The sequence below is a fragment of the Malaclemys terrapin genome, chromosome 6, assembly GCF_027887155.1.
Source record: "Malaclemys terrapin pileata isolate rMalTer1 chromosome 6, rMalTer1.hap1, whole genome shotgun sequence".
NCBI lineage: Eukaryota > Metazoa > Chordata > Testudines > Emydidae > Malaclemys > Malaclemys terrapin.
Window position 1 is genome coordinate 87,965,454 of NC_071510.1, and position 26,851 is coordinate 87,992,304.

The 26,851-nt window shown below is 43.3% G+C and overlaps 1 protein-coding gene across 1 annotated transcript in view; it reads left to right on the top strand.

The window, feature by feature from the left end:
• The window catches only part of SV2C (synaptic vesicle glycoprotein 2C), a 190,788-nt gene that overhangs the window by 97,000 nt on the left and 66,937 nt on the right, over positions 1–26,851 (top strand). The window contains exon 5 of the mRNA XM_054031263.1: positions 12,940–13,091. Coding sequence (XP_053887238.1) covers positions 12,940–13,091 — 152 coding nt within the window. The remainder of the gene's footprint in view (positions 1–12,939; positions 13,092–26,851) is intronic.

Consider the following 26,851-nt stretch of genomic DNA (forward strand, 5'->3'; position numbering starts at 1 on the left):
GCCAGGACTTTCAGTCCTCCCTGTTTGTTTCCCAGACTTCTTGTATTTGTGTATAGACACTTAAGATAACTTGCTGATTGTCCTGCTTTCTCAGTATGAGGCAGGAGTATGCGCTCTTCTGCTCGTACTTTCTCCTGGTATCCCACTTCCCCACATCTCCTCCATTACTAGCTCCCTGCTTCTTTCAACACTTGATAACCGTTAAAGCTACAGTCTTAGACTTGGAACTGGCAGCTGTCCAAAAGAAGTCTCATATATTAAAATCATGACACCTTGTAGAGTAGCTGTACTAACCAACGAAGGGTTGACTGGACTGGTCAATGACCTCTGGATGACCCTTCACTAACTTCCAGAAAGGCTCTGGTTCCACCATTCCTTCTACTGCAGCCCTGCTCTGAAGTCTTCAATAGTGGCTGTGGCTTATGAACCAGTGCAAGTCAAAGCCACAAATCCATTCCTCATTATAAGGATGTGAGAAGTTGGCTTCTTTTGCTAGATGTAGAGATCAGTAGGACTTGAACCTAAGCCTGGAGTGCTACAAGGCAACTAACAGGCCCACACTGCCACCCAGTAGTAGCTGTAAGCTGGCTTCTACCTCTGACCTATAATCTACAGAGAGAGGTTCAACACCACAGGAAGTTCCACCTCAAGTGATCTGACTGACAGTAGTCTTAGTGATCCCTAAGTGGCTCCTTGTCCTTATATAAACCCATGGAATGTACCAGGTAGTGTCCAGGCAACAATGTGCATCCCTAGCTAGCTGCCATGACTGCTCTGCTTCTCTGTTCATGAACCTCTGGTCTTGAGCTTGGGTCTGACTCCCAGCTGATCACTAGAACGCCAACATGGACCTCGATTCCTGGTATTGACCCTCAGTCTGATTCCTGACTCTGGCTCTGACCCTCAGCTTAATTTCTGACTCTGACTCTGGCTTGAGCCTCAGCTTGACTCTTGACCCTAATACTGGCTTTGATCCCGAGCTTCGGTTCTGGAATCCCAAGCTACTGCCACTAGTCCTGACTACTTTCCCCTGGTATCCTGACAATAGGAAGGCTTATTTATCTGCAACTCTACAAATGAGAGTGGCTAATTATCAGGATCCTCTTGCTAGATATGACTATGCCAAGTGGAACAAGCTGGCATCTTTGATGGATCATCTGTTTGAAGATGTCAGAGGCCACAACCATCTTATCAAGGCTGCTTACAGTGCCTCAGATATCACAGCTATTTCAGTAGCAATGATAGTAACTGTGAGAAGGCTGCTTTCTAAAAGTTCAGGTTTATTTCAGCATGTGCAAACCAAGGTGAAACATCTTTCTAAGGGGCCAGAACTTTCCAGTTGGTGGGAGGAAAGACTGGAGGGATGGGGAAGGGTGAAATCTTGGCTTTCTTGGGACTGTCTTAACCATCATACAAGAAAAGGGCACCGCTTGGCACCCCTCAGTTGTACTGACGTTTATGGGAAGAACTTCCAGAAGTTCTTTTACTCCTCTCTTGGGACTGGGGGGGAAAAATCTTTAAAAAACAAAAGTTGACTCCAGCTTTGACACCAGGTGAGTGAAGAAGCAAACTTGCCATGAGCCTTGACTCAAGTCTTGTATACATACATCTTTCCTCAGTCCTCCTCTTGGGTGATATGGAGTAGTTTCTTCAGTCACATGGGTTTTGGAAATAGAGATAATTTACACATTCAGCTCCATGCCTTCCCTGGACCCTCTTCAGGGATCCTTGGCCAGCACTGATGGAAGATGTCGGCTCCCTCTTTCTATGGAGAGCAATCAAAGGTTTCTTTGTTAGCTGGGGAAGGGGCTTTATTGCAGATACATTCCTGTGTAAAGCAAACAAAAAGAAATTTTAATCAAAGAATTGAGTGATGTTATGTTTTACAATCTGAACCCTCTGGGATATTATGGGAGAAAGGTGTCAGAATAATTCCCTACAGGGTCAGAAGGTTCTCTCAGACAATTGTATATAGTTCTTAAGTTATTATGTGAAATATTACATTAATGAGATAAAAGAAGTGGCAAAAGTGTACACCATTTAAACTAGTCTTTAATAGTACAACGAATCTAAAAGCAGGAGGAGAAACCTGGACAGAAATGCCATCCTCTGATAAGAGGTCTTATGAGAGTAAAGCTGTATGGCGGATGCCAGAATTTCCTGCAGTCAAAATACAACTAAACAAGCAAGAAACCATTCGGAAAAGAACTGTTGATTACATCATAGATTCTTCACAAACTGGAAAACCAGAAGATGAACCAAAAGCTTTAAATAGAAAGTTCAACAGAGCAGAGGGTGGTTAGGCTTTGGGTAAAATTTTCAAAAGCATGGAAGTCCCATTTTCAAAATGGACTTAGATATCTATGTCCAGTTGACTGTCAGTGAGACTGAGGCTAAGTGCCTCAGTGACTTTTGAAAACAGGCACCTAAGACATAGGCACTTTTGGAAATTTTACCGCAAAACAAGCTTTGCCATTTCAAAGCAGGCTGGACTCCAGAAAAAGCTGAAACATGTTTACTCACATTACAAAACTGAGAATAACTAGCAGAAAAATAAATATCGCAAAGGTACTGCTGGAGAAAGGGCATCTCCCTGAGAGAGATGAGCATCTGAGAAATGAGCTTGAGGTGATATGAAAAGATGAAGAAATTCTGGGTAACATGCAAAGTCATCTCTTCTTATGACATCGTTTTCCATAAGCCTGGCTCCTCCACTGATAGAGATCAGAACTCGGTAGGAGACTGCACCCTAAAGCTGGCTAAAAAGTCTAGGACGGTGTGACACAGAGGCTCATTGGTAGTTCACTGTTCTGTGTCAGTAACTCTTGTCAGGCCTGACATACTAGTTACACCTAACACACTTGTTATAATCTATATCTAAAAGGTGTTGTGCAATATATTTTAAAAAAGAATGACACAGTGGTGATATCATTGTGAAATGTATGTGTTAACATTATATGAGGAATTATGGATATTCACAGCTATTGTGCTTTACAGTCTGGGACCCAACAAAGGGAGAAACAGGTTTTCTTCCAGACAGGAGGGAAGATACCATCTACCTGTCTCCACTGTAAATTAAGCCGGGGGGTGACCTGCATTCTTGTGGCTGTGAGCCACAGTAGCATAGCATTTAAGGCACCCAGAGTTGTAGGGCAGGTGTTGACTGAATCCCTTGCTGGTGTGGGCTGAATGAACTCCAACACATCATAGAGGCTTCAGCATTGACTTCCTACAAGCTGAAAACACCTGGAGAAGAGACTGAGAGCTGCATTCATCAGCTGGCCACCGAAGGCTCCTCCTACATTTGACTAAGACAAATAAGCACCTTGTTAACTCTGTCTTTTAAGTCCCTAGAGGAAGACTTCTGCAATACTGGAACAAGATTTTTAATTTCACCATGAATTAATACTACCTTGAACTAAAATTGCTACCTATTATGGCAGATCAGCCATTGTGAACTGTTGACTCGTGCTGGACAATTTTATCCAAACTCCAGGTAGTTTTGATAAGTAACAGACTTTAATTTATTTCACTTTACCTAAGTGATTACTTGATTATTTTAAGATGAATTCTTCTTTTCAGAAAGCATGTGTTCTTTTCACAACATCAGAACATATACTAAACTTTTAGTTTATAAAGTAGTGGTAATCCCAACTCTCCTCTATGGCTGTGAGACTTGGGTGTCCTATAGAAAACTTTCCCTTTATTTTTTTTTGTAGTAGTTTGTTTAACACAGTACTGTACTGTATTTACTTTTTTTTTCTCTGCTGCTGCCTAATTACATACTTCTGGATCCAAATGAGGTATGTGATTGACCGGTCATTTCGTATCTTTGAGGTTCTACGGTAGCTTAAATGTGAGAAGAACAATCACCTACTAATTTAATAGACCAAAAGCCACAGATATGTCCCCTCAACTTTGTAGTTTATGGGGACATATCCAAGGGTCGGGCTTTATACACCTGCTAAGAGGATAACAGTTTGTTTCAAGACATGTTATGATCTAGAGAGAGTTTCCATCCTGCAGACCTTGGAGCACATTTAATTGGAGTCAATGCTCAGCTGCCACAGCTTTTCTAAGAAGCTTTTCAATAGAGCCTATTTGCAAAGCTGCTACCTGGTGCTCTGAACACAGGCTAAATCTAGGGAGCAATGCTATGCAAAAGTGAAGGGCTGGTACTTAATTGAATAGTGTTACAATCATTATTTTGATCCTGCTCAGACCACCTTTATGAGGATCACAGTTACCAAACTTCCAGGACCAGAATCAGGTTGCATGCAATGGAAGTTCTTTGAGATGAGTGCCTGCACGGATCCATACAAACCACATTCTGTCACCACTTCTTCAGAGTCTATGCGCTGACCTTTGAGGTACTAGAAGGAACTCTGAGGAAGGGTGAGGACATAACTCCATATATCTAGCTTGTGCCTAGAGGTTTGTATTGTATAGTCCCAGAAGCAGTCACATGCCCCAGTCACCTAACCCCATAGTCATGGGCTTCTCTTAGTGACAAAAATTCCTAAACCTCCAATCTGAAAGTGGCTATTTCTCTCTAATAGACATTCAGACTGCACATGTACCTGAACAACCTGCATCCTACTGTACATGGTCCAGAAACACTTGAATTTAAAACACAGTTACAATGAACTGCATTGTACTGATTTTCATTAAACTACAATTTTTCTAAGGCATCATTCAGCAGTTATTTCTCAAGGGAAACTGGTATGATTGCCTGCTCACTTTCAGATATTACCAGTTTCCTGAAGGCTCTGAAGGGAAAAAGTCTTTTATGAGACTGGGTGGTAGTGGGAGTCTGTCACCAGACTATAAAAACCAGGCAGAGAAAAGAGGAGCTGATAGGAAGGGGAAGTAACAGTTGCAATCGGACAGTGGAGCAGGAAAAGCAGGACAATAGTTGGGTTGATCCAAACCAAGAAGCAGCTTAATAGCAGTTGTATGTTTCAAACTCTCTCATGTAGCATCTTAGCTGACCACAGGTAACAGGATGGATGAATATTGCAAACGCCATCACAGACCGACATAATCTCTACTGTACGTTCACTGTCTGGCTCTGGTTCAGTTTATAAGCAGAAGATGACTAGCTATTTCAGTCAAAGAGCATATTACTGCCTTATGCATTTTAATCTTGTGTGTTTTTCTTATTTATCTGTTTATTCCTGACATGCCTCTGCATTTCAAGCCCCTTTCGTGAGTAAATCTGCAAACAAACACCAGATACTTTCTAAAGCCAGGTGCCTGATTGCTCTGCATAAGTGTTGCTTGCATCCCAGCTGTCACAGTGTGCGTTGCCCAAATCTATTGCGACAAATTACAGCCCTGCAGGTAGATTAGCAGACGCTTATAATTTTTTTGATGTGACAAATAGAGAGATGCATCTTCGTTTATTGTTTATTTTCAGAAATCCATCTCTCCTGCCATACATTGGCTAAATTCTTTTTTGTTCTTCACTCTCGTAATTCCACAGAACAAATGATAACTACTGATTAGTTCAAGCATAAAAATGTAAATCCCTGTTCCTTCAAACTTGTATTTAGTATGATGAATTTTCTTTTGAGGTCAACAATTGCACCTTCTTTTGGTGAAAACTAAGACATACACCTCTACCCCGATATAACGCGACCCGATATAACATGAATTCGGATATAATGCGGTAAAGCAGTGCTCCAGGGGAGCGGGGCTGCGCACTCCGGTGGACCAAAGCAAGTTCAATATAACGCGGTTTCACCTATTACGTGGTAAGATTTTTTTGGCTCCTGAGGACAGCGTTATATCGGGGTAGAGGTGTAATACATTATTTTGAGTGATTTTTTCCAGTAAGTAATAGTTCTCTTCTTTAAATGTTGCTGTCTAAAATAGAAAGATCGAAAATTGATATGAAAACACAGTTATGGTGGAGGTTGAGTGAAACCTCACTGAAGTTGGATGACAGATGGGCATGATAGATGTAGATAGGATAAATGTAAGAAAGGTAAAACAACAGGATACCTTTTAAAAAAAAACTCACATTTTGGAGCACTTTCATCTTTGGTGTAAGCCCATTGAATGCATTTAACCCATTATGTCTAGCACTTATCCAAATGGTATAAATTTTGTAACACTCTTAGTGAATGAATTCATGAGGCAATGCTCAAAAGTGCATGTAATATTTTTAGGAATGACATATCTACTGTAATGAAAATCCCCAGGAGCAGGACTCCAACTGGCTAGAAGACTGTCTCATTCTTGCAGATGATGAGCTTGTCTCGATAAAACATGCCTTCATTACCTCCCAACTGGACTACAGCAGTGCATGCCTTCATTACCTCCCAGCTGGACTTGTAAGCACTACGCCTGGGAAAATTACAAAATTCAGCCATGTGCTTCCTCAGCATTCTGGGGTGTCACCACCCCACTACGTTTCTTGCTCGTGTCACTGGCCTCCCACAGAATACTGCATCAACTTCAAAGTCCCAGTCCTTATTTTTAGGGCAATATATTGAACTTCCACTAGTCAAGAAAGCTGAAGTGCTTCGGGCAAGGTATTGAAAGTTCACAATAACTTTGTTTATGTAGTGGAAATGTAAATAATTGTCCACTATTAAAACTGAAGTGATTTTGTGTTGAAGTTATAAAGATTTTATGCCATCAAGAGAGAAATTTTTAACAACAATACAGATTTAGGCTTTAGCCCCTGATGCTGTTAACACTTATGCACTTTGAAGTCAATGGAATTCATAGAATCATAGAATCATAGAATATCAGAGTTGGAAGGGACCTCAAGAGGTCATGTGTATAAAGTTATGAACCTCCTTAAGTGTTTGTAGGATCACAGCCTTACTTTTTGATATGTTGTTCTTTGCCTATAGCAATTTTATAATATTCAAATAAGAGACCCTAATAGTAAAGGCATTTTTTTAGAAAGCATTTATAATTTAGTTCATTTTAAATTTTAATCTAAAATTACAATAAACTGCACAATTAGTCAAACTGGTTTTATGAAAAAAGAAGAACAGGAGTACTTTGCGGATACAGACTAACACGGCTGCTACTCTGAAACCTGGTTTTATGAAGCCTCAGATGTATTTAAATCAATGTTGTTGTTTTTTTAAAAAATCAGGTGATTTCAATCATGATTTAAATCAGTCCACCCTGCTGTCAGAATAACCAGCATTTTTAAGCTAGGGCCAAGCCTTTTCAGTTCAGTATAGAAAAAAATAGAATACGGGATGTGTGTGTGTGTGTGTGTGTGTGTGTGTGTGTGTGTGTGTGTGTGTGTGAAGAGATATACATTTTGGTGCCTGATGTTTATTTTACAAATGAGGATTAACCACATTATTCATAAATTTAACAAGGGCACACAGGATACTTTGTTTAGCTAATTAATTGTCTGAAGCAGATTTAATAATGTGTCCTGTGGGAAATGGTGGTTGTATTCCCTGTAAAATGCAGGGTGAAATCCTGGTCACATTTAAGTCAATGGCAAATCTTCCATTGAGTTCATGGTAGTCAAAATTTCATGCCTGTTTATAATTTCATCAAGGAGCTAATAGTGACTAAAAGCAGACTGCTTTAATTCATCATTTTCAATTTTATTATAAAAATACAGTGGGTCAAAATTTTTTCTGTTACACCAGCAAAGATCTTGAATAACTCAGCTGAAGTCATTGGAGAGTCATCATACATTACCAAGGCCAATTCAAATAATGCTTCCAAACCTTCAGCTATACAGGGTTTTTAGGTCATAGGGTGCAATCCAGCCTGCTAAAAGCAGGTTGACGTGTCAAAGTGATGTTAGCTGCCCATGCTCCAGTGTGGTGTCATTCATTGACCCAGGCAACATTGGTTAAAATCAAAGCAACTAGAAAAAGGTAGAGTCCATAAACATAACATAAATAAGACAAAAAGCCCTTGGCCCTCAGGGCTTCCATCTCCATCTAAGTCTCTTGTACTTCCAGTCTCCCAGTTGGTCACAGGAGCAACAAACAACTGCACCCTGCCCCGGTTCGTAACTTTGGTTATCGTCTTCCTGTGAAGGTTCGGGGCGACCCTGTGCCTGTGTAAGCATGTGGGGAAGGTCTTGTTGCATATTTGGAGGTGTCTGTCATCCTGGGGGACTTTTGTCGAGGCACCCTAGGAGTGATACTTATTGTGGGCTCTTTCTGACACCCAGCTGGGTGTTAGGGCCTTCCTGGGGCTTATCTGGCCTAGTTCCCATCTCTCCCTCATGGTGCGGTTCTCTTTCTTGTTGCTCATAGTGGCCCATGGTGCCTCTTTGGTGGGAGGCTCCCAGGCAGCTTGAGCAGTCAGGTAGTCTTCCATGAGGTGGATCGCTTCCATCAGTGTTTCTGGCCAGTGTCTGCAGCCCCAGTCTTGGCTTGCCAATGGGAAAATCTGCATGAACTGTTCAACATCAATCAGCTCCACTGTCCTTCAGTTTCTGGGCAACGCTCATTGCCTGGCCTTTGGGGGTATCTCTCGTTGCAGAAGAGCTGATGGTAGGTCTCTTCGTTAATGCCTTATCAGTCTCAATATGGCTGTCTTCATGAGTTCATAATCTTGTGCAGCCATCCAATCAAGGTCCTGGTACACTGCCTGAGCTCCGCCTGCCAAAATGGGGCACGCTGGATAGCCTACTGCTCTGAGGGCCATTGGGATGCCAACACTACTCTCCCAAAGATTATCAGGAAGGACTTGGGGTCGTCATCTGCCATCATCTTGGGAAACATTAGGTCTAGGGACGTTCCCCAAATTTTGGTAGGCACAGCTCCTGCCATGGTGTGGTTCAAGCAGCTTTGTAAAGGCAGCAGGTCAGTCATATATTGTAATAACTGTTACTGGTGTGTCACCATCTGCTCTAACAGTTGCTGTTGTCACTGCTGCTGTTGTGCTTGTGAATTGACTAGCCACTGTAGGAGCCGATTCACCTTCGTTTGGGACTTTTTTGTTGTACATTTTTTGTTTTGTTTTTAATGAGTTGTCCACTTTTCAGTGGTAGTGATATCCCACTTTTGGTACCATCCGTCAGTAGTAATGGACACCGTCTTTTGCAAAACCTCAGTTGAAGTGACCTGGGTTGGGCCTTGACCTGAGCAGCAGTGGCTTAAATCAAATCAACTAAGAAAAGGCATAGTCCATAAACGAGTCAAAAAGTCCTTGGCCCTCAGGGCTTCTGCCCCATCCTTTGTACTTCCAGGGGTTGCTAGCTCCTTTGGAAGACTGGCAGAGAGTTGTTGCTCCCTTGAAGTCCCACATTCTTCTGCCCCCTTCTTATCCTGTTCCTCCCTCTTTATTTCTCATAGGTGTTCCAGGGTGGTACTGGTTTGGGTGTCTGCAGGCAGGGAGAGTTCTTAACCTCTTTCTGCCTGTGTGTTATGTTGGGTTTGTAGACCTCGTCACAGGTGTTTGAGCTGCTTTATGCTGACAGAGAGCATCCTGAGGATATCTTAAGCTGCTTGTCGGGAATCAGGATCTCTCTCCTTTTATCATGACACTAGGATATGGCACATTACAAGTTCCTCCCTCCTTCAGTTTACTCTGAAACATCCAGCCATTTCCCCCTAACCCTCCACAGACACTTGTACGAATTCTAGACTCAAGGCACATTCCCTTGAGCTCTGCTAAGCTCCCAGCCCCACAGCTTGCATGGCCTTGGAGATTTGGGAATAAGATTACATGCTGAATCTTGAATTTCATAGTCATGGGCCCCAGATTTGCCTGAACTGTCTCTGTGTACTAGATAGTTTTTGTAAAGTGCTATGAACGTGCAAAACTCTATATAAATACTTAAATATGACTATTTATTATTAATACAACATTGCATAGGCTACCTGAATTTGTAACTACTACCATAGTAACTGCAATATGTGGATATAGACTAGATTCTCTACTAGGTGACAAGAACTTAGAAGTGACTGCTTTTCCTTTTTGCTTCAATCTGGACCCTCATTTAATCAAATTTAGAAGCAAGAATATGGTGATAAGATTAGTAGAAGAGTGACCAGAATATGTAAATACCAGTTAAATATACCCAGAGGCCACCACAAACTTCTTTAATGGATAGAATCAATTATAGGGAAAAAATCATTGCCATGCCAAGAAATCGTTTTCAAAGCAAATATGGCGTTAAAGAAACAAGCTAAAGCAAGCCCCAAGTGAAAGTGTTGCTTCTAAAAGATGAGCACCTCGATCGCCACGTCAACACAAGTGCATGTTCAACACCTCTTAGGATTAGGCAGGGATATGGAACACTTGTTTCTGCCACTGCCAGTGATTCTCCAACATAATATAAGAAATAATTTGAGCAGCGAGTACTATATTCAGGGTATTTTTGTAGGGGTGAGAGTCAGTGCTCCACCTCAGACCAGGAGGGGAGGTTATGACAGCTTTAAGATACCTTTGTACACTTCCAGTCTTGGGCTGTTCTGGAGACTAGACCGCAGCCTGATTGAGGCAGCCCTGAGGGCCTGTCTAAATTAACAACATCCTCCACAGGCTCAGAATCTCCGTAGCACTGTGGGCTGCAGCCTCATCCCTGACTTGCTTTCCACAAGCTTACATCCAGCAGTTCCCTATTCCAGGACTTAAAGGGGATCCTTGGAGAACAGCCTTATGGTTGTGTTCTGTGTCTGTACCAGGGGGATTCTCACAGAGATTGGTATGAGGCTGTAAGTTCCCCTTCACACCATTCTGGCCCTTTTATCCACCATAAAAGGACTGGAGTGGGGATGAAGATTTCACACTACATTTCTAGCTCTGTAGCAAGAGTTGTATTTTATGGGGCTATGAATCTGTGTAGCAGGACTTTTGCAGAGAATTTAAGAACTAGCATGCTTCAGTCAGTCTCGGGAGCTATTTATAATATATGTAAGAGTCTATTATAGATCCTTTGCAAATTGATGCCTAGAAGGAAGCAACAAAAGAACAATCCCCTTGAGACATGTAACCACTTAGTGAAGTACCTTAACATCTTCTAAAATAAACCGTATTGGAACCCACTGAATGTTCATAGGGCAGAAGTTTATTTTTGTATTACTCTTTTCCTCTATAATATTTGTTTTAACCTGTTGGTAAACTTGCTTCTTCCTTCCAATCAGTTTTAGCAGCCAGTGTGACAGCAACATAAATGTGCATTTATCCTTATCTTGAAATTCAGTTGCAATTTCACCAGGTGTGAATTGCAGCTGTTTTACAGAGTATATCCCATGTTCTCTGAGAGATTCAGTGATATGAAAATACTCCTTGAAGCCCCATAGACGTTGTCTTGAACACTGAAAAATGAAAGCACAAATCTTGAGTCCTGGGACATGATGGAACATTTTGCAGTTTTAAGAAGGATAACTGTCTTTTTGGCCTATAGCAAAGATCTAAAGACCAATAATGAAAGGCCTGAATCTAATGCTGAAAATTATGCATATCTTGAATTTTATTAGGTTTTATAGAAGAAAGCTGAACCATTTTTCTCACTGTAGCCTTTTGAGAGGTCCACATTTTCACCATAGATGAACTGAATTTTATGTAAAATTGTGTTTTAAATGGACATTTCTCAGCTGTCTGCAAGCAGTGGCCACATTGCAGAAAAGGGGCTTGATTTGTGTCATTGATGCTGGACCCCCAGCACAACACAAGCTTAGTATCAGATGTAATAAACCAATTTACATTGTTTTAAATCTAAGTTGGCAATCATAACGAGTAAACATTTTGCTTAAATATTAAACAACAAAATTCTTCCTTCTCATTGGTAAATTGGTATCGATGGTGGTTTATTGATCCCGATTTTAATACTGCTGGTGTCACAGGTGACATCATTTTTTAGCAGTATGGCCCCTGGTAGCACAAGCTTCAGAAATGCTCATTGTAATAAAAAAACATTCATTTCAAGTACTCTAAACCACCTGCATAGGGTAGGAGATGCTTCTAGACTCCTAGCTACTATGAAGATGGGCACCTTAGAAATGCCTAACTAGGATAGAACTGCAGGGATGCTACAGTGAAGAAAAGGCCTTTAGTTCTCATTTCAAACTGTTCAGTTCTAACCACATGTATTTTCTTAAACTTTGTTTTTATTAGTAATTGGTTGATTCAGTAAAAATACTGTATAGGAGCCTTCCAACAATGTGGGTAACAATAAAATATTTATTGCTGTGTAACGTCAAAGAGTTACCAGCACATACAGTATTGCACAGTAGGGAGAAATAAAATAACAACTCTCTAGTCATTGCATCCAAAATTAAAATTCAATACTCAAAGACCAAAAAGAGAAAAATCAGCATAAGTTACTAGCAAATCATACAAAATATAACTGCATAACACTTTTTAAGCATACATGCAATAATCAGGGATATTGCAAATGTCAGCATCCTTTTTGCCTATCCTCTGTTAAAGGAAGGAAGTCAAGACTTGGAGAGTTGGGGTGGGAAGGAGTGAATGGAGGGAGAGCAGCTATTACTTATACCATGACTCCAGAAAATTTTACCAAAAATTAATTTTAAAAAATTCTCTATACTACATGAGAATTTTGTCATCATGTTGGTAGACTACCAATCCTACCATAATAATCATATGGATTTTCATATAAATTAAGTCAAATACACAACTTTATGCTGGTTACAATTCTGCAAGCTCTATAACACAGCTCACTGACAATTAATTTAATCTGGCACTTCTTCATTGACCATACTGCTTCCATGAAAATCTATGCATTTAATTGTGTCAAAAGTGTGGGGCTTCCCCAAAAGTTTTCAAATGCACCGCAGTCAGGCCTATGGCACGTAGAAGACCTTTATTAAAGTGGCAATGTACTTAAGAAAAAATAAACAAAGATAAGAACACTTTTTTGTGGCAAAGGCTCTTTTAGTTCAGGTTCTAAGCAGGTACAGTAGTGATGTTTGTTCAGACTTGCTATTGCTCTGTCTTTAACACATGGTTTGTGTCTCCCTTTAGGATTGGTGGAGCTGTTCCAACAGTGTTCTCGTATTTTTCTGAAGTTCTTGCTCGAGAGAAGCGTGGTGAACACTTAAGTTGGCTTTGCATGTTTTGGATGATCGGAGGCATCTATGCTTCTGCCATGGCTTGGGCAATAATTCCTCACTATGGTAAGAAACAAGTCTTTCCCACATGTGTATTACTCCTATCGTACATAATCAGTAAACCACTTTACAATCAGAAAAAGACAGTACTCTGAGATTGTATTCAGAATATTGACCTACTTACTATAAAGGGCTAATTGATTGTTTTTAGGCAAGTGGACACACTATATCAGACCATAAATTACAAAATATTGAAACATGCAAAAGTCAGCCATTGCTCATTCTTCAGCCAGTTGTCCCTGAACCTCATGAGACTGGAACTTAATACACTGGAATCTCTTGTAATTTAATTGTTATCACAGAAACTGAAGAAATGTATTTTCTGTAAACAGATTTATAATAACTTGCATCATACAGAAAAAGTTTGAAAACCATGGTGTCATATTTGTGCCATTGCTGCTGAAATAGATTGAAGGGAAAAGTTATTCCCTTTGTTTAAAAAAATAGAGTAAGGCATTAGATCATAAAATCTTCGGACAGGAGAGCAAGGAAGGTGGTTCTTATTAATGTTTGCAACTCCAGCCCAGAAGACAATGCTGCAGTGGCTGGTTGGCAATAAGTTATTCTTGTACTTCAGAAATGTAGAAATATAATGGACTGCAATATAATGTCACAGTTTTTAGATTGAATAAGGTACAAAACGTCCAGCTGATTCAAGTTATACAATGGACACCAATATAATGAAAGAGCTCCTGAAAGTCATAGCACAGTGAAAAGGTAACATTGAGATACAGTTTTGATTCCTGGGCACTTGGGCCTGACTTTGGGTTGTTGACTACTCACAGACTTCAGTGAGCATGGAGGTTGCTCAGCGCCCTTTAAAAAGAAGCTGTTGTGGACAGGCAGGATGTAGCAACGTTGCTCATTGCACCTTTCCAAACAATTAAAGGACTGCCATGAGCTGCAATGGAAATTCTAACCAATTTTCTTCAGCTAGATCAATGGTGACCACAAGAGATGGAGTGTAAAGGGAAGGAAATGGGGGATTCTTGAGGCTTTCATAAAGGTGATGAGGACAGGTGGTGGGAAGGAAAAGGGGGAATGGGTCATAACTATACAGACTAAATCTGCTTCATCGGATAGCAAAGAATCTTGGATTAAAATTAATCAGGGAATCTCACAGAAAAGCTGAATCTGAGTTCCTGACCTGGCCTCTCGGTCCTTGAGTTGCCAAAACTCAAAAACAATTACATGGCAAGAGTATATGAATTGATTTTACTTTTCAATTAGTAAAGTACTCTGGATACCAAGTAACTTTTTATTCTAGTATACATTATTCTTTCACTTACACTTACCTTGAAGCAGAAATGCAAACATTATGATAAATTGATTTTTAAAAGGTTGTCTAGTTTTACTGCAGATTCTGGAAATACCTCAGTAACCTTTCCTGAGATGCTGTTTTGTACATTTATATGAAAACAAATCTCAAATAATAATGCATACCCCTATGCCAAAGCAATGACACTAAGGAATTCATTCCCCTCATCCTCCAACAGTGGAAGAACACCAGTAATAGAAAGCCATACTAAATCAGGCCTTTCTGCCCTGTTACTGGGAGGTATCACTTCAGCTGGAGACCTAAAAAGAAATGTAAAAGGAAATTCTGAGGGATAATATTCTTCAGATTCAGCCACACAAGGCTTAGACCTTGCAGTGCTTTTCCCGCCCCCCTCCATAAAAGGGGGGTCCTAACAGCAAAGGGGGGAAATTGCCAGCAAAAATGTCTCTTCATCACAGTGAAAAAGCACAAACTTTTCTGTTCAAACATCAGTTTTGCAAAATTGATAAAACCATTTGTATGGGTTTTAGTGGGGAGACTTACAAGGGTCATCACTCTCAGATGGACTTACTTAACCCCACTGGCTAATTTAAAAACAATGGGACAGATCCTCAGCTGCTGCAAAAGTGGGATCATATCAGTGAAATCAAATGAGCTATGGCAATTTACACCAGCTTAGGATGTGGCCCACTGTTTCTAGAAGATCCTGTTTGCCGCCAAGATTACATTTAAAACCCATGAGGTCCATATCATCTGCAGATGCTGCATAACTCTTCTTGCCATTAACAAGAACTATGCAGCTACACTGCGAAAGGTTAAGATTCAAATGTTTAAAATGAAATTCTACTCAAAAAGTATTTTGCTGAATTCTAGCCCTCCATTATCACTCACTGAGCCAGATTCTCTGCCACTTCCAGCGTCTGCAAAGTGCAGGAGAGATGTGGAACCATTGGAAAGCTGGCTACGCCTCCCTGGTTTTCAGCCTGGCTTGCCACATGTTAGGGCAGTCTAGGGTTTGCTTTAATGTGCTCCACCTTGCAGTGGTCTCCAGGAAGGAATCTGCCAATTGGGGATTGCCAGAGTGCAGTGCTCTTCAGACACCTCCTTGTTCCCAATATATCCTGCACAAATGTGCATGATAAATATTTATCACAGGTAGGTGTAACATGAAAAAAAAAACTTGAACCACTAAGATGTGCATTTGCATAATAACATGACCATATTGCTGCATACCTTGGTCTTCCTGTTTCATCAGAGCCATAGTATTCATTGCTCCCACTTGTATAACACCTTTAATTTAGGCTTCAGAGACCAGGCCCTCTGTGAAGTATTTAGCACCATTATGGGTGCTATAAAATAGTAGATATCAATGAGAGAGAAAATAATATAGTGGGCAGTGAGACTGAAGACAGGGAGGGTATTTCACAGGACTAGGAAAGAACAGATTTATGGCAACACAAACACACACACATCTGCTGAACAACATTATTCCCACCTCTCCTCTTTCCAAAATGGCACCCAAGGAGGAGGTAAAGAGAAAGGAAAGAAACAAGAAAAGAGAAGTGCTTTGCGTTTCAAGATTTCCTCCCTTTTTATTTTGAAACAAGTTTGATGAATTAATTTCTTAATGATTTACCCTTTTGACATTGGTTTGGGTCAAACAGACTACATGTATTGGTATTTTCTCTTTTATAAATTCTACATTTCTCCCAGAAGTGATCCAAAATCTTCAGTTGTCCCCAAAAATACTTTCCAGTCATCCTCAACATTATATCTTCACCTACCAGGAAGCAAATCAGAATTCTAAATAGCCCAATCCACCCACTTCAGTGATCTATTTATTTAGATTGGAGGCATTTTTTTGCTCTTTGCTTTTCATGTGGACCTTGTCTAAGCTAGGAAGGGTTTGTCAGCATAGTTACAATGGTACAGCTATACTGGCAAACCCTCCTACTGAGCTTATATCCGCAAAAGAGTTATTTTGCTGGTATAGCTTATCCTAGCTCCCTGAACAAAATAAGCTATAACACCAACAAACTTTTTTGCTAGTATAACTGTCTACCCTACGGCATTTGCCATTATAGCAACGTCAATTAGGCATGTGCCTGTTTTTTTCACACTCCCTATCAACATAGCTATGCCAGCAAAAATTAAGTGTAGACCAGGCCACAGTGTGTGCATGAGGCGTGATTGTTCCTTTATACGAATGTAAATCAGAAGTAATTCCATGGAAATGAATGAAGTTGCACCTGTTCAAAATCAGAGTAACTCCATTGACTTCATTGGAATTATTCCTGATCTACACTAGTGTAAGTGAGAGGAGAATCAAACCTAATAGGTGTTAGCTCATTTAAAAACACATTAGCTGACAGCCTTGGTAGATACTTGTATTGCAGGTATAAAAAGAGGGAAACTAGAAAGAGAGGGTAGAATCTTTTTTCTTAGCAGTGTACACCTTTCATAAGTACACACCCTTATATAAGACACTTCTGAAAAAAGGGGAGATCCTCAGCTGCTGTGAGTCAGCATAGCTTCATTGCTGTGAGTGGAGCAATGCCAGTTTACACGAGCTGAGCATCTAGCCCTTGCTTTTTGTTAGGAGAGAAAGAAAATGACATGGCATATATGCAGTAACTTGTCTCTTTTTCTGTTCAGGCAGCATGATAATTCCTGGAGGCTACACAGGGGGCTATCAAAAAGGCAAAGTAGAACAAGTTAACAGTGCTTTGGCACCAACCTCTCATTGTTAACACAACCAACAATGTGCTAATAGGGTAAAATCGAAGCAAAACTTTCATTAATAAAAAGATCATAAGGTGGCACTGATGTAGTACTTCAGGGACCCTGTGTTGAAAGATCACTGCTTCAGGTCCCTCATAATCTCCGCTCTAAGTGCTAGTGCCTCTGTTGAAGGGCTTTGTTAATTTATAATTGTTGTCATTTGTGTGAAAACTGAAAATGAATGTGGACTTGCCTAGGGTCCCTGAAAGAATAGTTCATGTCACAGAGCTGCTATTAGAAGTGGAAACATCCGTGAAGAGATGTTCACAATTACTGCCCAGGAACAAGGTCAGCATGGGTCACTATGGAGACACTGACTTACACTGTTACTAGGCTAGGTTTTATAGGAAGGTTAATGAGCCATTTTGCACACGATTTTGAAAGTGCACATTCCAGTTCTGAAGATTATTTGAAGGTAAATATCTTTAATGAATGTCAAAAGGTGGTAAACATTTGGCATTGTTTGATTTTCATATAATGCACCGTCTTAAGTCTGAAAAAATGCTTTTCTGTTTCCATTGCAGATTTAAATGTATTATCCTTTTGATTACTTCCAAATATATCCTTCAATATAATGTCAAATGACCCCACATCTGGGGGCTAAGAAACTAAGATTATGTCTACACTACGAAATTAGGTCGATTTAATAGAAGTCGATTTTTTTAGAAATCGATTTGATACAGTTGATTGTGTGTGTCCCCACTAAGTGCATTAAGTTGGCGGTGTGCGTCCACAGTACCGAGGCTAGCGTCGACTTTCGGAGCATTGCACTGTGGTAGCTATCCCACAGTTCGCACAGTCTCCGCTGCCCATTGGAATTCTGGGTTGAGCTCCCAATGCCTGGTGGGGCAAAAACATTGTCCCTCCCTCCCTCCGTGAAAGCAATGGCAAAATATTATTTCTCGCCTTTTTTCCTGGGTTACCTGTGCAGACGACATACCACGGCAAGCATGGAGCACGCTCAGCTCACTGTCACCGTACGTCTCCTGGATGCTGCTAACAGATGCGGTACTGCAGTGCTATACAGCTGCAGCTCCTTGCCTTTGCAAGTTAGCAAAGATGGTTAGCAGCTGTATTGCACCGTCTGCTGCTCTCTCCTGGTTGCTCCTGGCCGACCTCGGTGAGGTCAGTCAGGGGTGCCTGGACATAAATGGGGGTGACTCCAGGTCATTCTCTTTTTTAAGTTTCATCTAATGGAGATTCAGTCCTGCCTGGAATATCATGCAAGCTGGAGGCTTTTGCCTCAGGCTGCTCTCCCAGTAGGCAGCACCGCGTGGTCGCACCTACCCCAGCCTACCCCTTGCTCCCATGGCTCATGAAGCCTGGACAGTAGAAAGGAGCAGTTCAACTATAGGCTGAGTAAGTGCACAATGGTGGTAAAATATGCCTTTGGATGTTTAAAATCTCGCTGGCGCTGTTTGCTGACTAGGCTGTTTGCAATTAGAAGAGGCGTGCTGCTCATCAGAGAGGCTTTGAAAACCAGTTTCATGACTGGCCAGGCTTCGGTGCGACAGCTGTGTGTGTTTCTCCTTGATGCAAACCCGCCCCCTTTGTTGATTTTAATTCCCTGTAAGCCAATCCTGTAAGCCATGTCATCAGTTGCCCCTCCCTCCATGAGAGCAACTGCAGACAATCGTTTCGCACCTTTTTTCCGCGCAGACGCCATACCACGGCAAGCATGGAGCCCGCTCAGATCACCACGGCAGTTATGAGCACTGTAAACACCACGCTCAGTATCCTGCAGTATATGCAGCACCAGAAACTTCAAAAGCAGGCGAGGAGGCAACAGCAGCACAGTAACGAGAGTGATGAGGACATGGACACAGGCTTATCTCAAAGCATGGGCCCTGGCAATTTGGACATCATGATGGTTATGGGGCAGGTTCGTGCCGTGGAACGCCGATTCTGGGCCCAGAAAACAAGCACAGACTGGTGGGACTGCATAGTGTTGCAGGTCTGGGATGATTCCCAGTGGCTGCGAAACTTTCGCATGCGTAAGGGCACTTTCATGGAACTTTGTGACTTGCTTTCCCCTGCCCTGAATCGCAAGAATACCAAGATGAGAGCAGCCCTCACAGCTCACAAGCGAGTGGCAATAGCCCTCTGAAAGCTTGCAACGCCAGACAGCTACCGGTCAGTTGGGAATCAACTTGGAGTTGGCAAATCTACTGTGGGGGCTGCTGTGATCCAAGTAGCCAACGCGATCACTGAGCTGCTGCTATCAAGGGTAGTGACTCTGGGAAATGTGCAGGTCATAGTGGATGGCTTTGCTACAATGGGATTCCCTAACTGTGGTGGAGCGATAGACGGAACGCATATCCTTATCTTGGGACTGGACCACCAAGGCAGCCAGTACATAAACCGAAAGGGGTACTTTTCAATGGTGCTGCAAGCACTGGTGGATCACAATGGACGTTTCACCAACATGTGATAGCCAGGAAAGATACATGACGCTCGCATCTTCAGGAACTCTGGTCTGTTTGAACAGCTGGAGAAAGGGACTTACTTTCCAGACCAGAAAATAACCATTGGGGATGTTGAAATGCCTATAGTTATCCTTGGGGACCCAGCCTACCCCTTAATGCCATGGCTCATGAAGCCATACATAGGCATCCTGGACAGTAGTCAGGAGCTGTTCAACTATAGGCTAAGCAAGTGCAGAATGGTGGTAGAATGTGCATTTGGATGTTTAAAAGCATGCTGGCGCAGTTTATTGACTCGGCTAGACCTCAGCGAAATCAATATTCCCATAGTTATTACTGCTTGCTGTGTGCGCCACAATATCTGTGAGAGTAAGGGGGAAACGTTTATGGCGGGGTGGGAGGTTGAGGCAAATCACCTGGCCGCTGATTATGCGCAGTCAGACACCAGGGCGGTTAGAAGAGCACAGCAGGGCGCGCTACACATCAGAGAAGCTTTGAAAACCAGTTTCATGGCTGGCCAGGCTACGGTGTGAAAGTTCTGTTTGTTTCTCCTTGATGAAAACCTGCTCCCTTGGTTCACTCTACTTCCCTGTAAGCCAACCACCCTCCCCTCCCCCCTTTGATCATCGCTTGCAGAAGCAATAAAGTCATTGTTGTTTCAAATTCATGCATTCTTTATTAATTTGTCACACAAATGGGGGGATAACTGCAAAGGTAGCCCGGGAGGGAGGAGGGAAGCACCGGATGGGGTGGTGGACGAGGAAAGGACAAGGCCACACTGCACTTCAGAACTTATTTATTGAATGCCAGCTTTCTGTTGCTTGGGCAGTCCTCTGGGGCGGAGTGGTTGGGTGCCCAGAGGCCCCCCCACCACAGTCTTGGGCGTCTGGGTGAGGAGGCTATGGAACTTGGGGAGGAGGGCAGTTGGTTACACAGGGGCTGCAGTGGCAGTCTGTGCTCCTGCTGCCTTTCCTGCACCTCAACCATATGCTGGAGCATATCAGTTTGATCTTCTAGTAGCCTAAGCATTGCTTCCTGCCTCCTCTCATCACGCTGACGCCACCTCTCCTCTTGCTCCCGCCACCTGTCCTCTCACGTGTCCCTCCTGTCCTCGCATTCATTTTGTGCTTTCCTGAACTCTGCCTCCACGCATTCTGCTGGGCTCTTTCAGTGAGGGAGGACTGCATGAGCTCAGAGAACATTTCATCACGAGTGCATTTTTTTCGCCTTCTAATCTTCGCTAGCCTCTGGAACGGAGATGATATGGGGAGCGTTGAAACATTTGCAGCTGCAGGAGGAAAAAAAGGGAGCATAGTCTTTAAAAAGACACATTTTAGAGAACAATGGGTAGACTCTTCCACAGTGAACTAAGCTGTTAACATTACATAGCACGTGTGGTTTCTTTACAAAGTTGCATTTTGCCTCTTATATTGAGGGCCTGCCAGTTTGGTGTGAGAGATCACACACGCAGGGCCAGCAGGCAACAGAATTTGGCTTGCAGACAGCCATGGTAAGCCACAGTCTTTTGGCTTCTTTAACCTTCATAACATGTGGGAATGGTTTCAAACAGCAGCGCCCTCATTTCACATACCAAGCACCCATTGGGTTGGCCATTTAAAATGGGTTGGCCATTTAAAAGGAGGGGCTGCGTGCAGCACAAACCCAACTAAACCCCCCACACATACCCAATTCTCTGGGATGAATGTTCACCCCTCCCCCCCCACTGCATGGCTAACAGGCTTTGGGAGTACATCCAGGAGAGCTTCACTGAGATGTCCCTGGAGGATTTCCACTCCATCCCCATACACGTTAACAGACTTTTCCAGTATCTGTACTGGCCGCGAATGCATCCCAAGTCTTCATGGCAAATTAATCATTAAACACGCTTACTTTTAAACCATGTATTATATTTACAAAGGTACACTCACCAGAGGTCCCTTCTCCACCTTCTAGGTCCGGGAGCCCACCTTCGGTGGGTTTGGAGAGTACTAGATCCAGGGTGAAAAACAGTTCCTGGCTGCCGGGGAAAATGATTTCTCCACTTGCTTGCTGTGCACTATCATCCTCCTCGTCCCCAAAATCCTCACCCCTGTTGCGTGAGAATCCATTGACAGAGTCCACGCACAGGGCTGGGATAGTTGTAGGGGCACCCTCTAGAATGGCATGCAGCTCATCATAGAAGCGGCATGTCTGGGGCTCTGACCCGGAGCGTCCGTTTGCCTCTCTGGCTCTTTGGTAGGCTTGCCTGAGCTCCTTAAGTTTCACATGGCACTGCTGCGGGTCCCTGTTATAGCCTCTGTCCTTCATGCCCTTGGAGATTTTTTCAAATGTTTTGGCATTTCATCTTTTGCAACTGAGTTCTGATAGCACTGATTCCACTCCCCATACAGCGATCAGATTCAGTACCTCCCATTCGGTCCATGCTGGAGCTCTTTTGCGATTCTGGGACTCCATGGTCACCTGTCCTGATGAGATCTGCACGGTCACCTCTGAGCTCACCACGCTGGTCAAACAGGAAATTAAATTCAAAAGTTCCCGGGGCTTTTCCTGTCTACCTGGCCAGTGCATCCGAGTTGAGAGTGCTGTCCAGAGCAATCACAATGGAGCATCTGGGATAGCTCCTGGAGGCCAGTACCATCGAATTGCGTCCACACTACCCCAAATTCGACCCAGCAAGGTCAATTTCAATGCTAATCCCCTGTTGGAGAGGAGTACAGAAGTCTCTCTGCTGCAGTGCATTCCACCAATCAAAAGACAAGGATGCACTTACATGATTTGTAATAAAAGGAGATATGCATGAATGGTTTCACACTGTGCTATCGCTACAATGACTGGACCTAAGAGATCTAGGCAAAAGCTACTGGACACACTGGTCAGATTTCCCGGAATTCTTTACTGCAGTTCCTGCTATACCAACACCTGATTGGTTGGTTTAAGATGGAGATACATAAGCAGTGGTCTGCTTTGTTGTTTAGTTCAAAGATGGAACACACTGGAGTAGGCTGTTGTCAGTGATATAGCGATGCTAGACAGAAGAAGATCAATGGAGTTTGCTTTAATCTTTCTGCAGGAGGCAGAGTTCAAATAGAACTAGGGCTGTCAAACAATTAAAAAATAATCACAATTAATTGTGAGATTTAAAAAAAGTTGTGATTAATCTGTTTTACTCACGCTGTTAATCTGTAATAGAATACAAGTACTGTAGTGTGAAAGTACTACTTACAATTTTTTTTTTACATAACTGCACTCAAAAACAAAATAATGTAAAACATTAGAGCTTACAAGTTGAACCATAACAAGGCATCTGAATGTTTAACTTATCTGGCACTTAAATACCTTGCAACGCTGGCTACAACAGTGCCATGCGAATGCCTGTTCTCACTTTCAGGTGACATTGTAAATAAGAAGCAGACTGCATTATTTCTAGTAAATGTAAACAAACTTGTTTGTCTTAGTGATTGGCTGAACAAGAAGTAGGACTGAGTGGACTTGTATGACGTGCATTGAAAAATACTATTTATTTTATTTATCTTTTTTACAGTGCAAATACTTGTAATCAAAAATAATATTAAGTGTCCACTGTGCACTTTGTATTCTGTGTTGTCATTGAAATCAGTATACACTGGACCCTTTCTAGAACATAGGATTTGGGATCCATGCGGTAGGTACCACGTTAACATGAGGACCGCATTAAAATGAATTGCAATTAAAGTAATTAAATATGGGATCTATGGCTGCGACGCGTTATATGCGAATTTGCGCTATATAGATGTGCGTTCTAGCGAGGGTCCGGTGTATTTGAAAATGTAGAAAAACATCCAAAAATATTATTCTTTAATGGTGTGATTAAAATTGCAATTAATTGTGACTTTTTTAATCTAGTTAATTTGTTTTGCATTTATCACATGCATTAAATGAAATTAATTGGCAGCCCTAAATAGAAGAAAGGCACAAACGAAACACAATTAAGAGTTAATAAATTTTTTAAAGTACAAGAAAAGCATGAATGTAGAAGAAAATTAAAATGCGGAGAAAAATACAAAAAGCCCTCACCACAGTCATATAACTATTAAACTGATACTGTTGTGGTTGGTGCATTATAAATACCTTTTGATAGATTAGCCAGAAAATACAGTGGTGTCATTAATGCATAGGTTATAAATGCCTAGATTATAAAGCCAGACCACTGTGATCATGTAGTCTGAGCTCCTATTGAAGTTTGAGTAAAAAAATGCTTGTGAACCTTTGGTCCCCCACCCTTCCTTGCTCTAAGTAATACAGTGTGGCTGACAGTATTCCCTTTAAGAAAATATATTATCAGGATTTTGCTTTCCTCACTGCATAGAAAAAAATCTATTAGCTGTCAGGATAAAAAGGATTAAGTAAAAATGAAATGAGACAAAGAAACAAATTGCATTGTGACTGAAAAGTAAATACAAGTTTTGAGAAAAGCATAATGTGAAGATTAAAAAAAGGAAACAAGTCCCAGATCTATTAGACTGTGAAACAGTCTCCCACAGGAATTGGCAAAATCCCCATAATCTGAGACACTTAAAATCAGACAAGACAAAGCATAGGGCTGGTAGTTCCCAATTTGGCATTTGGGGTGAGGGGAGTGAGAACAGGGTAAAAAAGAGTGTCATTGTGGGTGGGGAAAGCTATAGCACCCTAACGCCAGTTCTCTCTCACACTGGAAACTAGCTGTTACGTGTTCATTTAAAGTAGCAAGTGGTCACTTGAAAACAAATCCAGCTTCCTCCCGACTCTCGGTGTGGCCCATAATGTTGCTAATTGCAGGAGCAGCTTTGCCTATAAAGAGCTGCAGGCTCAGCACTGACTTGCTGGCCCAGCTTCTTTTCTCTGCTCCCAAAGCATTTGGCTCAGCCTTGAATGGACAGGCCCATTCCCAGCAGCAGTGGAGTCTTTGGGGAATAGGAGAATGGAGAGGAAAAGTCAACAAAAAGAGTGTACAGAAAGGGTTCGATCCTTCCCCATTGCAGTCACTAGGAATGTGGCAATCTGCAAGAGCAGAACCTAAAAGAGAAAAAGAAGAACCAAAAAAAGGAAATAAAAGTCGTGAAGGAACATAGACAACAGAGAGAGAAATGAGAAGAGAGAGGACAACACACGGTGTAGGGTTGTCAACTTTCTGATCACACAAAACTGAACACTCTAGCCCAGCCCCCTTTCCTGAGGCCCCGCCCCCACTCACTACATTTCCCCCTCCTTCATTGGCTCACTCTCCCCCACCCTCACCACTTTCACTGGGGTTGGGATGCAGGAGGGGGTGAGGGTTCTGGCTGGGGATGCGGGCTTTGGGATGGGGCTGGGGATGAGGGGTTTGGGGTGCAGGAAGGGGGTCCAGGCTGGGGGGTGTGGCCAAGGGATTCGGAATGGGAGAGGGGGCTGTGGGTTGAGGGAGGGGTTTGGGGTGTGGGAGGAGGTATGGGCTCTGGGCTGGGGCCAGGGATGAGGGGTTTGGGTGTAGGAGGGGGGTCCAGTCTGGGGCCGACGGATTCGGCGTGTGGGAGGGGGCTGTGGGTTTAGGCAGGGGCTTGGAGTGCAGAAGGGGTTATGGGCTGAGGGTGAGGGGTTTGGGGTACAGGAGGGGGCTCCGGGTTGGGGGGTGCCTCAGGGCTGGGGCAGGGGGTTGGGGTGCCGATTTACCTCGGGTGACTCCCAGTCAGCCGCGGGCAGGGGAGGGGGGCGCAAAGGCAAGCTCCCTGCCTGTCCTGGCACTGCGTTGCGCCCCGGAAGCAGCCAGCAGATCCGGCTCACAGGCACAACCCCACCAGCTCCCATTGGCTGCAGTTCACGTCCAATGAGAGTGCGGAGCCAGTGCTTGGGGGGGCGGAGGGGGTAGCACATGGAACCCCGTGCCCCCCCTCACCTAGGAGCCGGACGTGCTGGCCTTTCCCAGGGCACAGCGCAGTGCCAGGACAGGCGGGGACTAGCCTGCCTTAGACCCGCAGCACCACCTTTTACTAGCCCAGTCGGCGGTCCTAACTGGAGCCACCAGGGTCCCTTTTCGACTGGGCATTCTGGTAAAAAAATGGAGACCCGGCAACCCTAACATGGTGGGAAAGAGGAGGGATGGCGGCAGCATGTCAGGACATAGTGCCAGCAGACATGGGGAAGTACCCACTAGTCAAAGAGGGGGCTTCAGGAAAAGAGGATGGTGACCGCTGCTGTAATAAATAATCCTGTACAGGCAAGGAGAGGGCTTAGAACTCCTAACGGGTCTTTTCCTTTTCTAACTCAGCTGAGTCTGTCATAACACAGTAAATAAACAAGGCTCCATGTGGCAAAGTGACTCATGGGCCGGGCCACCGCTCGCAGGGGTTTTCCTCCACTATAGTTCTGCAGAACTGCTGTCCAGGCACGCTAGTGGTTCCCTTTACCTTGTGACTTGGCCTGCTGGATGGGTCATACTTGAGACTCGCGCCTTTTAGGCTAATTCAGAGGCCAATCCACAAGGCAGGAAAAATCCAAAGTCTAGTAGCCTCTATGCCAGGCCCACAGCCCCCATCTGGGACTTGTCATTCTTGACCTCCTTCAGTCTGGAAGCCTGTCCTCCTCCCTTTGGTCTGGGGGAGATGCAGGGGAACCCAGGTCTGACAAATAGGGAAAGGTAGGAACAGTCCAGGGACCCTGTTTAGATGGCCAAGGACTGTTCTATCAGTCCCCCTGCCACATCCCTGGGCTGTTCCTGCCTTTCCCTATTTATCAGCATCTTCCCCAGGTCTAGGAGTGCTGCTACTCCTGCTTTGGAATTGTGGCTCCTTGCTGCTTCTTCCCAGCTGGCTACAGAGGAACTTCTGCTGCCACCCCCCACCCTGCAGTAGCTGGGCTATATTCCAAACAGTCCTTCTGCTCTCCCCAGTACTCCCCCTGATTCAGGCAGTCCCTCAGTCACTCCCCTCAAGGCAGGAGTCCTGCAGCTCTCCTCGGTGGTGCTGGACGTGTAACTTGAGCCAGCTGTAGGGCTTCAGTTCACTGCTGCTTCAACTAGCTCCTTTCTCCCAATTAGTCCCCAGCTTCAGGAGATTCAGCAAGTCAGTCTCTTCTTACTAGAATCTCCTTGCTTATGAGGAGAGGTCTGTCCATCTCCCAGGGCTGGGACCTTTGGAACTGGGCCTCTCCCTTTTAAGGCTCCTCCTCCAAGACTGGCATCCTTCAGAGGTGTGGTGGGGGCCTGCCTGAGCCCACAACTGCTCTTTAATCATTTCTCACCTGGTGCAGGGTTTGTACACACTCTTACTCCTATTTGCCCCAAACCTTTC